The sequence below is a fragment of the Chiloscyllium plagiosum genome, unplaced genomic scaffold (assembly GCF_037043375.1).
Source record: "Chiloscyllium plagiosum isolate Xiang-an unplaced genomic scaffold, Cpla_swu_hap1 HiC_scaffold_18, whole genome shotgun sequence".
In the NCBI taxonomy this organism is placed as follows: Eukaryota; Metazoa; Chordata; class Chondrichthyes; order Orectolobiformes; family Hemiscylliidae; genus Chiloscyllium; species Chiloscyllium plagiosum.
The window spans coordinates 58,191,017-58,204,878 of record NW_028270156.1 but is presented as its reverse complement, the minus strand read 5'-3'; the positions used below and the strand labels follow the sequence as shown (position 1 = coordinate 58,204,878).

At 41.8% G+C, this 13,862-nt stretch overlaps 1 protein-coding gene across 8 annotated transcripts in view; it reads right to left on the bottom strand.

Annotated features, from left to right (window-relative positions):
• The window catches only part of LOC122557922 (kielin/chordin-like protein), a 334,780-nt gene that overhangs the window by 27,856 nt on the left and 293,062 nt on the right, over positions 1–13,862 (bottom strand). For 6 of the 8 annotated variants that reach the window (XR_015760203.1, XM_043706141.2, XM_087996706.1 and 3 more), the window contains 5 exons: positions 12,338–12,431; positions 8,700–8,782; positions 6,201–6,306; positions 4,689–5,120; positions 1,295–1,377 (listed from right to left, as the gene is read on the bottom strand). Coding sequence is in view for 7 of the 8 variants with exons in the window: in XM_043706141.2 (XP_043562076.2) it covers positions 1,295–1,377; positions 4,689–5,120; positions 6,201–6,306; positions 8,700–8,782; positions 12,338–12,431 (798 nt within the window). In the remaining variant the exon portion in view is untranslated. The remainder of the gene's footprint in view (positions 1–1,294; positions 1,378–4,688; positions 5,121–6,200; positions 6,307–8,699; positions 8,783–12,337; positions 12,432–13,862) is intronic. The other 2 variants (XM_043706142.2, XM_087996707.1) reach the window with 2 other exon arrangements.

Below are 13,862 nucleotides of genomic sequence, written 5' to 3'. Positions count from 1 at the left end.
TGTGTGATTTTTAACAAATGCTGAGGGTATTGAACAAACACTGAGTTTTAGATTTCCAGCTCCTTCAGCTTGTTGTTTGCTGATCCCTAATCCTCAGCTGACCCTCATTATGTTCAGATTGATAAACTTCCACCAGAACCCCAATCCTCTTCCCGAACTCAGGGTCCATTTCCTCGGATTACTGACCTTCACAGCTTTTTCTTCAGGTTCTTCATTGTCACCTAATGACTCAATATCATCCACAAACACTGTTGACCACGGTTCAGAACTTGCTCTATCCACCTTGTTGGATTTACCAGTGAGATCTCACACATCCCAGGGCAGAACTATAACGTGGCAACTATAACTGTGATACCAGCACAGCAGACAGACTGGGGGAAAGGAGATTATAAAAGTGTTGGGATCCTATTGGACAGGCTCAGAGGCCTTGCTGAGTTTCTGTGCAGCATTTCCCTCACCTTTCTTCCCATTGCATGAATTGCTAGCCTTTTCTATCTGCCAACGTTGCCTCTAGGTGTTCACAGTATAAGCAGTGAAGATACCTCAATAACAGTTCACAACCTGTCCCCTTTAAGATGCTGTGCGTGTACAGCCACTGCAGTGATTTAAAGGAATTGTGTGCAGAAGTAAACAGGCTCTGAATAACAGGCTCTGAATAACAGACATAACTTAAATGTATCATTGCTCTTCACGCGGTAGCATCTCCAGTGACTGCACAGAATGATCTCCCAGTGCCCTCCTATGTGGCTGGAATGTTCAGAGTGGGATTGACCATTACTGCAAAGTGACATAAAGCTCCCACAACACCTTCTTCAGTCCATGTTCACAATTCATATAGATATCTGAAAAAGAAGAGATCAGGGGCTGGGTCCTCCGTTAAAACCAGCAGTCATACCATGGAGCGTAAGGGACAATGAGGTCTGCTAGTTGGAGTGGTCAGCAATGCTGAACTGAAGGGGAATATCTACCCGAAACGTACTCACAGCAATGCAAAAGATGAAACCACTTTCCTGGACTGCAATGTGCTCTCCCATAGTCCTCAGTTGTGTCCATCACATTAAACCTCAATGAAGCAAAGCCAGGAACAACTCAGTCAAATCTGTGTGTACTAGGAAGCGATGCAAGCCATCACTTGATGAAACTGGCAGAATATGATCTGCTCCAGGAATGAAGAAATGGAATGCACCTTTGAGTATATATATCTTTAATTGAAAGTTAATGTTTTATCATCCCCTGAATTGATTATTCCCAAAATCAGTTTCCATCAGACGTAAGTTACACAATGTTTACTTACGGAGCATTGACACTGAAGGCAGGGCTCATCACGATGGATGAACTGAGATCCATTGGTGTAGTTCACGCCATTAAATAAACAGCCTGTGAAAAGTAAAAGAATGTCAGCATTTACTTGCTTCGGAAAATGTTCCTGGAAGAACACCACATCTTCCTCTATAATGATCCAGAGGCAAAGCTATGGACAGGGTTCATGTTAATCCCAAAGAATTGTTCAAGTGAAGTAAATATTTTTTTGGATTGTGACTTGTATCAAGTCAGGAAAAAATTCAGTCAAGTGTTCCTGCCACTTATTTCATGATAACATGTTAGTTACTTTAGCATCAACAGTGAATTGTGGAATATTGATCAATCTTTCAGTTTTTTATTGGATGGTGTGAACATACAGCCATGAGGGATTGATTCTAGGAAGGTAACTCAAAAATCTTATTAAATCCCTCACTATTTGTAGCAGCAATATGAATACCTTTGCTGGAGCCCATTAGTCCTTATGCAGATAGTCATAGAGTCATAGAGATGTACTGCGTGGAAACAGACCTGTCAGCCCAACTCATCCATGCCAACCAGATATTCCAATTAATCTGGTCCTATTTGCCAGCATTTAGCCCATATCCCTCTAAACTATTCCTATTCAGATACCCATATAGATGTCTTTTAATGCTGTAATTGTACCAACCTCCACCACTCCCTCTGGCAGCTCATTCTATTCACACACCACCCTCTCCATGAAAAAGTTGCCAATTAGGTCCCTTTTAAATCTTTTCCGTCTCAGCTTAAACCTATGCCCTCTAATTTTGAACTTGCCCACCCCAGGGAAAAGACTTTGTCTATTTACCCTATCCATGCCCCTCATAATTTTGTAAACCTCTATAAGGTCACCCCTCAGCCTCCGACACTCCAGGGAAAACAGCCCCAGCCTATTCAGCCTCTCCCTATGCTCAAACCCTCCAACCCTGGCAACATCCTTGTAAATCTTTTCTGAACCCTTTCAAGTTTCACAACATCTTTCCAATAGGAAGGAGACCAGAATTGCATGCAATATTCCAAGAGTGGCCTAACCAATGTTCTGTACAGCCGCAACATGACCTCCCAACTCCTGTACTCAATACTCTGACCAATAAAGGAAAGCATATCAAGCATCTTCTTCACTATCCTGTCTACCTGCGACTCCACTTTCAAGGAACATGAACCTGCACTGCAAGGTCTCTTTGTTCAGAAACACTCCCCAAGACCTTACCATTAATTGTATAAGTCCTGCCCTGATTCGCCTTTCCAAAATGCAGCACCTCATATTTATCTAAATTAAACTCCATCTGCCACTCCTTGGCCCATTGGCCCATCTGATCAAGATTCCGTTCACTCACAGGTAACCTTCTTTGCTAGAAGACAGTGAGGTCTGTAGATGCTGGAGATCAAAGTTGAGAGTGTGTTGCTGGAAAAGCACAGCAGGTCAGACAGCATCCAAGGAGCAGCAAAATTGACGTTTTGGACTGGAGTCCTTCATTAGGAATGAGGCCTCATTCTTGAGGAACCTTGTTGAATACCTTACTGAAGTCCATATAAATTACATCCACACTCTCCCCTCATCAATCCTCTTTGTTAATTCTTCCAAATACTTAATCAAGTTATTGAGACACGATTTCCCATGCACAAAGCTATGTTGACTATCCCTAATCAGTCCTTATCTTTCCAAATACATGTAAATCCCGTCCTTCAGGATTCCCTCCAACAACTTGCCCACCATTGATGTCAGGCTCACCAGTCTGTCGTTCCCTGGATTTTCCTTACTACCTTTCTTAAATTGTGGCACTACATTAGCCAATCTCCAGTTTTCCAGCACCTCACCAGCAATCACTTCCCTAGCTTCCCATAGAGTTCTAGGGTACACCTAATCAGGTCCTGGGGATTTATCCACTTTTATGCATTTTAAGACATCCAGCACCTTGTCCTCTATAGTATGGACATTTTTCAAGATGTCACCATCTATTTCCCCACATTCTATATCTTCCATATCCTTCTCCACAGCAAACACTGATGCAAAATATTTGCTTATATCTCCCCCATCGCCTGCAGTTCTACACATAGGCTGCCTTGCTGACCTTTAAGGAGCCCTATTCTCTCCCTAGTTATCCTTTTGTCCTTAATGTATTTGTAAAATCTCTTTGGATTGTCCTTAACTCTATTTGCCAAAGCTATCTTATGTCCCCCCTTTTGTCCTCCTGATTTCCCTCTTAAGTATACTCCTACTGAATTTATACAGTTCTATTTTGACCGAAACCTCAATTTCCCTCATCATCCCGCTTTGCCTACACCTACCAGCCTTGTCCTTCAGCCTAACAGGAACATACTGTCTCTGGACTTGTGTTTTCCCAATTTTTAAGGTTTCCCATGTGGTTTCACTACTCAGTCACATGGGAGATTGCAATAATCTAAATTACTGTCTAGTTATGTCCTTTAAATCCTTCAGAAAAGTAACCAGCCAACTCCATCTGCTACTATTCTAAGATCCAAACTCCAAATATGATATTCATATCAGACAGCTTTCAGCACACACTAAGTATCTAAAAGGCACTATCGGGGGCAGATAGGAAACAATATCAAGGACACAGTGCCTCATTTGAAGCAGAGGATTTAGGCTGTCAACATCAAGAAGTGCAGCAGACATGGCATTACTGAAAGGATAGGAAGTGGTGTTAAGTTGCAGATGAGATTCTGAGAGAATTGACTGAGTAGTGAAACCACATGGGAAACCTTAAAAATTGGGAAAACACAAGTCCAGAGACAGTATGTTCCTTTTAGGCTGAAGTTCTCTTATGTCTGAGGGAGAGTACTCATCAAACAATGCATGTCTCTCTCGTGGAGTGCATCACTTAGTCAATGTCAGTGGCTTCATAGCACATTGTTTCTTCTTGTGTGCTTCTTTTAATATTAAATTATTACGTCTGGTTTTGTATCTTGCTCTCGCTCTGTGCTGCACTCAGTGCCTGAGACTGCAGCAGTGGGTATTTTGTGAAGGTGATTTTACTGTCATCTGCAGTGAGCAGTGTTTGAATCTACAGGTAGTGAAAGTGCTTAGTACTTTATGAATTAATGGAACAATCAACATTACGATCCTATCACAAGCTCAAAACATGTACCTGGTATATTAGCAATATCTTGTTTAGGCAATTGTGCTCTTGATTTCCTGCAAGTGGTGTTTAACAAACTGAACACTTCTTTTTGGTTCATGAGTGTAAGTGTATGTTCTAGTTAGCTCACTAACAGCATTAATCAGCTCACAACCATCTCTGACTTTTTTCTACACCTGTAGCCTGATCTGACCTCACTCAGGTCCTCATTATCCATGTACCACCCAAGCTGAACATTTTTCTTTCTTCCTCTCCCTTTGTGCTTACTCAAGTCTTCCTGGAAAATCTTGCCTTGAAAATTGGAAGCATTTAACGAAGTGGTTTTGGCCATTGTTGGTGAAGGCAGCTCAGTCTGTGTCACAGAGTGCCTCTGGTCCATACTGCCGGTGCTCCTGTCCATTTCTGTGGTGTGTCCAACCACTGGTTGTTGTGTTGTGACAATCTCAGATCTCTCAGGCGAAGCAGTGAATCCCTGCGCTAGCTTGCTCCTGACACTCCACAGCAAAATCCGATGCAGGGTGTGCTGCCTGGCTGTGGGACTGGCTGAAGGAGACACAGATAACAGCCTGCCATCCAGGCCAGAGGGATGAAGCTGAACTGTCGCTCTCCAATGTCCTCGGGAGAACCGTGTTGGTGCCGGTTTCTCAGGGATCATATTGTCGGTGATAGGAGGGTACAACACTGAGCTCTCAGTAGATACTGGAAAAGAATGGAAATTCAGGACATAGAATCAGAGGTCAAAAATTGTTGATGACTCTTGTGATAATATCAATGAAGCAGTTGATCAGTTTCATCCAGACCATCCTTCCATACCCATATGATTTTAGCATATCATAGAATCTAACTGCCTCTAGAAAATTTCAATGTGTCTTTGTCTGCACTGCTTTAAGATGAAATGACCCAGTCACTATTTGGGTGAATAAGTACTGAAATGGTAGTTTATCACAGGAGTTTATCAGCTCCTGTTTCACCAGCAATAATTACCAGCAAGTGCTTGAAAACTCCACTGACACGCGGGAATTATTTTTCAGATGCACCTCCAATGAAGTAGCAGAGCTAGAGCAGATTATAAGAACCTCAGGACCTTTTAATCTTTAAACTAACCGTCAGGACTTACACTGAAATTAAGCTTGGAATTTATGTTTGGAATTGCACTTAGGATCTCAGAAGTGCCCCTTTGGTCCCATCTCAGACAAAGATCAAGGATCATGGAGTCATAGAGTCATGCAGCAGGGAAACAGACCCTTCGGTCCAACCAGTCTGTGACGAACATAATCCCAAACTGAACTAGTCCCACCTGCCTGCTCCTGGCCCATATCCCTCCAAACCTTTCCTATTCATGTACTCATCAATCTACTTGTAATTGTACCAGCATCCAGCACTTTCTCAGGAAGTTCATTCCACATGTGAACCACCCTCTGTGTAAAAAAAATTGCCTCTTATGTCTTTTTTAAATCCCTTTCCTCAGCTTAAAAATATGCCTCCTACTCTTGAAATCCCATCCTACGGAAAAGACAACTACCATTAACTCTATCCATGCCCCTCATTATTTAATAAACTTCTATTAGGTCACCCCTCAACTTCCTACAATCCAGTGAAAAAGGTCCCAGCCTGTCCAGCCTTTCTTTATAACACAAACCTTCCATACCCATTAGAATTAAATCATATTTCAAAATGTAACTTGACATTTTAAATTATTTTGTGCCCCGATAAGTTACTGATAAAACTAATTATCATGAGGACCAGTCCTCAACCAGCTCCACTGAAGAGGGTACTTACAGTCAGGACACATGGGACAGCAGCTGCCAGGGATATGAAGTAAAGGCTCTTCACACTCCAACTCTGTACAACTATCTCCTTTCCAGTCACACTCTACATTGCCTTCCTGGGGTGGGAGAGGCAGAGAGTCATGCTATTGAAAAACTATCTCAGTATCTCACACAAGAACAGCACCAAACAGATCAACATTGGCACAAAACCTCAACTGAACATCAAGGTGCAAATTAATAACTTACACGAGTGAAATACTGATCTGTGACACAAGTTTTATTCCAACCCAGAGTTTGGGAGAGGGGGTTTAGAATCTCTGATTTTTTTTAGATTCAGGATAGAAGCTCACACTGTACATGGAATGGTCAAATCACAGGGCGGCACGTTGGCTCAGTGGTTAGCACTGCTGCCTCACAGCGCCAGGGACCCAGGTTTGATTCCAGCCTCGGGCGACTGTTCGTGTGGGGTTTGTACATTCTCCCTGTGTCTGTGTGGGTTTCCTCCAGGTGCTCCGGTTTCCTCCCACAGTCCAAAAATGTACAGGTCAGGTGAATTGGCCACGCTAAATTGCCCGTAGCATTAGATGCATTTGTCAAAGGGAAATGGGTCTGGGTGGGTTACTCTTCGGAGGGTCAGTGCGGACTTGTTGAGCCGAAGAGCCTATTTCCACACTAGGGAATCTAATCTAATCTCATCTAAAGATCACTGCTAAACTTAGATTACGAGAGGAGACCACATCACATTGTGACCTTCTCCATTCAACAAACAGTAAAATGAGGTATCTCATTTTCTATAATAGTCACCCAATTTGATGAGACCTTTTGCTGAAATGTGTGGTGACTGAACAATCTTCATTGGCACCCCCTCGAAACAACTGTTTGAAAATCTACTCTTATATCCTCATGCGCTGTAGCCAATTTGAAATCAACTTTATTTTTACAGAATTGACTCAAAATACAAGCTGACCCAATTAAGCCTTAATAACCAGTGGAGGCCCCCTTTTCAATAATGAACAGGAAACATTCATTAAATGTGAATACTCATTGAATCCCTACAGAGTGGAAACAGGCCCTTCAGCCCTACAAGTCCACACTGACCCTCCGAAGAGTATCCCACCCAAACCCACTCTCCATTACTCTACATTTACCCCTAACCTACACGTCCATGCACACAATGGGCAATTTAGCATGGCCAATTCATCTGACCTTCACATCTTTGGGCTGTGGAAGGAAATTGGATCACCCAGAGGAAACCCACACGGGGATAATGTGCAAACTCCACACAAACAGTCTCCCGAGGCTGAAATTCGAGCCCGGATCCCCAGTGCTGTGAGGCCACAGTGCTAAGTACTAAGCCACCATGCTGCCCTGAATATTGTTATCAATAATTTTTATAAATAGCAATCACTTTCATTATGAGCAGATATTGACAAATTCTAAATGCAGTTTGGCCTATAATTGTCTTCTTGACTGCTCTGCCTTCAATACTGACATTGATCTTTCATTCAGTGATAGACCCAGGTCAGAATACGTTTAATGCTTCTAACATTTAAGTTCTCTCCTGATTATGGTGACTGCCTGCCTCCCTCCCTCTCCCTTGCCTTTTGACAACTTTTACCATCTGTGCACATGTCTAGTGCTCGACTTAATCCATGTAGGTGAAGAATAAAATACACCCATACATTCAAGGAGCCACACTTCAGCCACATGCAGCTTGAGTAATAACTGGACAAAACAGAGTGGTGAAAAGCTAGTGAGGTGGTCAGAAACAACCAATTACATGGTGCATTTTGGTAGCGCCTAGATCACCGAAATGAGGACCTCCAGGTATTCGGATTCTATTCAATATCACATGTCTCCTTAAACCAAACTCTGATCCAGCACTTGTTGTCTACTTTGTGTAAGAACATGAGCAGCCATTTATCCAAACATCAGTGTTCCTCTGAGTGGCATGTAACCTATCGGGAACTGCATTCCACCTTCTGAGGAAACTTTTGTGTAACCGGTGCTTTAAGTTTGAGAATAAAGCAAAGTTCCTTCACCCATCCTCACAATCCCACTGTTCAGCCATGGACAATAGTACAGGAGAAATCTAGTTACTTGGAAGTTCTGAGAAAGGGTCACTGGACCCGAAACATTAACTCTGATTTCTCTCCACAGACAGTGCCAGACCTGCTGAGCTTTTCCAGCAATTTCTGTTTTTGTTTCAGATTTCCAGCACCTGCAGCTCTTTCAGTTTTTTTAAGATACATGTGTTCCCCATCAATAGCCAATCCCATTCTCATTTGACCAACTACTTTTTATCAATGATTTAAATATTTCAGCCACAATTGTGTTTTATGTTAATTTATTCTGTGGGATTATTACCTTGGAAAAGTATTGTTCCTTTCATTTTCATATCACTCAATGCTTGGGACTTCTAAACTTCTGTCTTCACATTCTACACTCTCAATGAAAGAAAAACAACCCATTTGCATTGATCACATCCACTCACTGTGACAACACCTACCTTACAGAGACAGACGACACAGGGATCAGTGGCTGAGATATAATATCCTCCATCTTCCAGAACTTGGCCATCATATAGACACACTACAGAGAGGAGTTAAATAAGAAAGCTTGGAAAACAAAGTTATCATTATTAGAGAAAAAAATGAAATTAATGAAATAATCCAGCAACAAGTAGTTAAAGAACGACAAACAGCGATAAAAAGCCAAGCAGGGAAAAGGAAGTGCTTAAATCCAACTTGGACCATGTCAACGGTCAACATTCAGAAATTAATGGGCTGCGTAACTGGCAGAAAGAGCATACAAATGTATCAGATATCCCTCATTCAACAAATTTGGGATTAATTGGTAAAAAGCTTAGAGAGACACAATATCTTGACAGATCTTAAAATCAAGCATAAAAAAGAAAGTTCTGAGGAAGGGTCACTCGACTCTGATTTCTCTCCACAGATGTTGTTGGACCTGCTGAGCTTTTCTGGCAATATTTCTATTTTTGTCTCACAAAAAAGGAACTTCAACTGAGGTGCAAAGAGGAAAGCTTATTGCAAATTTCTTACAAGTTCAGCCATTGTTCTCAATCAACGAACACAGCAAAAGCTTGGGGAAAATGTTTCATTTGCACAGAGGTGTTCAGAACTCAGAGATCACTACAAACTATGAACTGACTATGAAAGTTCCAGAGGAACTATGAATGTCCCCTGTAGTTAATTAATCTTATGTTTAAAAAAGACACTCTTGCAAGAGAGCAGACATCTTCCTTGAAGTTTGAAGAAGACCGTCAGGGAGAAGCAAGCCGCAGAATAGGGGCAGTCTTGTGGAAAACACCTTAGCAATACTGCAGACCACAGAGCTATGCAGGAATTTCTTCCCCCTCCTGATTCTGAAGTCTATTCTCCCAACAACAATGATGCACTTCTAGTTTCTGATAGCATTCCAGAAATGTTCGCATCCTCTGAAGAGCTGCGGACAATGATAAGTGAGGCCTTGCATCCTGTAAAACTTCCAAGAGAGCTGAGAATGCTAATTGGAGACTGATGCCTCAAGTGAAAAATATGCGTGTGGAGTGGGGGAGATGGGAATTGGGAGTACGGAGGTTTTTCATGATGGTTAAAAATGGAGCCGTTGAAGAAATTGAGAAGTGATGTGAAGTAAAGAGTTCATCTACTTTAAGAATAGCCACTCAGCGTATGAAAAAGGAACAATACAATAGTGTTGTCAGATCACATGGACCTGGATGTCAGATCACATGGACCTGGACTCTTGAGTCTCTCAGATCCAATAATATGCCCTGTCTTACCATGACTTGTAAGCAATTAGGTTTAATAAAGCCGAGTCATGGTCACTCAGCGGAGTGTGGATACCATCTTACCACAAACCAAACCAAACAACAATGAACCAGTTACACACCAGATTAAGCCACACTGTTACATACATGAAAATCATTGAGCCAGTCACATGTTAGGAGGACAGGGGAGGATGGTATTACAACCACTGGTTGCTCCTCAGTCATTGAAACAATGGATTGATCATTTGGAAGATACAGTGAAAACATAAGTTTTTAACAAATTGGCCTCATCAGAATTGATGTAGCAAGCTGCCTATTCAAAAAAGGCTGCCCAGAGGTAGCTTTCTGGATTAAAACTGAAATTGTAGGCAGCCTACCTGCAGGACACCCTTGACCCTATATTATCAGAAGGAACTGTGATGAAATTTTCAAATCCAGAAATGGAGGCAAGATCAAGGAAGCAGTGATCTATCTGTTCCATAAAGCCCCATGGAGCATTTTGTTAATCCTGGTCTCACAAGCTGGGAGATGATGGCATCATGGTAATATCTGGATATTGAACAAGTAAAAAAAATTCTCTGGGTTCATCAGAATCATGGAAGGAAATCTGCCAACCTAACTTGATCTGGCCTACATGTGACTCCAGAGCCACATGCTTAACTCTTAACTGCCCTCTGAATTCACCTAGTGAGCCACCCAGTTCAAGGACGATCAGGGAATGGTTACAATGCTGGCCTTACTATAGTGATGCTCACATCCCACGAAGGAATATAGAAAGGGGAAAGGTAACTGATTTTTGCTCACCATGTTTTGTTCAGAAAGACAGATGCTCCATTAATAGGTCATTAAAGTGGCTCAGTGGCCCTATGTATGTCCTAAGAACCTGATTTGTATTTCTCCATCAGTTTTCTGCCCAAGTTAGGGACATACAGCACAATGACCAAGAAAACAGTGGCATTAAAATGGTCAAATCCAATGGCATTGATTTTAATTGCAGTTCAGTCTACTTTGCATCATCCACTTGGTGATTTTACAAACAGCTTGTGCAGAAGCAGATGCAGTAAGATCAGTGGACAGCACTGTGCACTCTTGACCCAATGTTTGCTCCCAACAGAAACTGATTGCCACTGTAAAAATCCCTGCAATTGCAATAGTTCATTACATTTGCTGGAATACTCCCGACACAGTACTTCACTTCTTGACTTCCCAAAGCCTGTCTAATAGCCACAAGGCACAAGTTAGGAGAACAATGGAATACTCCCTATTTGCCTGGCTGAGTGCAGCTCCAACAACACTCAAGATGCTTGACACTATCCAGGACAAAGCAATCTGCTTGCTTGGCACCACATCCATAAGCATCTACTCCCTGCACAACTGATGCTCAGTAGCAGCAGCATGTACTATCTACAAGATGCACTGCAGAAATTCACCAAAGATCCTTAGACAGCACCTTCCAAAGCAATGATCTCTTCCATCTAGAAGGTTGTAGGCAGCAAATACATAGGAACACCACCACCTGTAAGTTTCTCTCCAAGCCACTCACCATCTTGACTTGGAAATATGTTCCTGTTCCTTCACTGCCAGTGAGTCAGAATCCTAGAATTCCCTTCCTAAGGGCATTGTTGAGTTAACCTACAGCACATAGACTGCAGTGGTTCAAGGAGGTAACTCACCACCACCTTCTCAAGGGGCAACTGGGGAGGGAAAAACAAATGCTGTCCAACCAGCCCACGAGTGAATAAAAGAATCACTTCTTAACCAGTCAGTCACAATTTGATGCATAACAAACATGTCACACAGTAAAGAATCAGCTACAAGAAATTAATTCAAAATATGATGTGCTGGATCCATGTTCTCTCTGGAACACTGGCCATTCGAGATTTAGGAAAACAGGACCTGATGTGGAGATGATTTTCTGTACACAGTGCTCCATCTGGTGAAGCTGATTTTCAGAAGCTTTATTCAGATGCTCATTGAGCTAACTACAAGAAATAGTCTAACATTTGTTCAATGGTCCTCCCACAGAATTTGGAAGATAAAGCAGAGACTTTGCTGATGAAATTTCTCTAGCTCGGTGTGCTGCTGATATTCAGTATGGGACAGGAATGCAGTGATGACAACTGCTATGTGAACTTGGACTTTTTGTTGACTTGAGATCCTTGTTTCCATGGAAACTGATCTGGTCTTGAATCTCCTTGTCAATGTTGGCTGTTTGACAAAGCTGGCTGCCAACCTATGGTTTACAAGTAAGATCACAGTAAAACATGGAAACGAAGATGCAGGCACAACGTCACTATGAGTTATAAATACTGAAACACTGTTGGATCTAAGACTGAAACACTGTTGGATCTTACCTGAGCAAGTTGGGCAGCATTCACCAGGCATGGAGTAGGGATTCTCACAGGAAGGTGGTTCACACATCAGAATGTCACAACTTACTTCTCCAAACTGTTTGAGAGAGATGGACAGAGAGTAAGAGGACGGTGATACGGAGAAACTGAGTTACAGAGTAGGGAGATTGAGATGTGGAGTCAGAAGGTGAGAGAAAGAGACCAACATAGATGGAGTAACACAGAGAGAGAGAGAGAGAGAGAGAGAGGAGAGAGAGGGAGATGGAGGGGGGAGGGTGAGAGGAAGGGGGGGGATGGAGGGAATGAGGTAGAAGGGGATGCACTGGGGAGATAGAAACTCACAAATCAACATTTTCCAAAAATCACAGGAAATATTAAAAAAATTACAGAATCATGAACATCACAAAACATTACCATGTGATAAAGTACTGGGGAACCAACAGTTAAAAGCCTCCATTTAAAGTTTCCATCTTGCAATAATAGTTTGTCTTACATTTTTAAAATGGCAGTCACAGCAACCGTGAGAATGAATTTAAGAATGTAATACTCTTGACATAACCTTGTAGCTGTTCTTTCTCAGGCGGAACTGTCATCACCTCCAATGAATAAAATACTGATTATTTTTTTTTGCTTTATCTGCTTTGACACAAGAGAATGGCACCAGATGTAGAAACATTTAAATCAATAACTTTGTTTCAACCGATGTGAACAAGACTAAAATGTGTTAGTCATCTAATTTTAATTACAAGAACTTAATTAGAGGTAGAAACATTACATTGTGAGGGAACTGAAACATATGAAATTGTTACGCACATAAGGGCTATAAAATATGCTGCTTTTTTGCTAAAAATCAGAGATCTGTCATTAGTCCATCCAAGGTTATCTTATTTGATACTCTGGACTATAGACTTCATCTCTCACCAGCTTAATCTAAATAAAGTGTGTTTTGATATTGAAACTTTTGTGTGGTCCGAGATTTTTTTTTTAAGTCAACATATGAACTTAAACTCTCTTCCCTTGTCTGATTCAAATAGCTCTATTAAAAAAGATGTTGATAATAAAACTTATAGAACTAGCATTCTCTGATACTAACCTGGCAGTTGGTAATTAGAAACAAAATGATCATTTGCAACCAAACTTTGACATCAACATCAGATCAATATTTGCTTGCCCATGAACATTGGTATTACAAATTTAAAAGCTCCATTTTAACAAGTGAAATCAAAAGGCTGTCAAGATGTTGCAGCATGCCACGTGACATTTTGCATTGGCACTGTGGGCCAAGAGTCCGTAGCCATTACCTGGTTAAAGATGGAGCCGAGTGTCACCATTGCTTCACTATCGCCTGGTCAAAATTCTGGAATTCTCTTCCTAAGTGCATTGTGGGTCAACTTACAGCAGGTGGACTGCAGCAGTTCAAGAAGGCAGCTCACCACCACCTTCTCAAGGGTAACTAGGGATGGGCAATATAAGTGCTGGCCAACCAGCAATGTCCACATCACATAAATGATTAGAAAAAAAAAGCCCA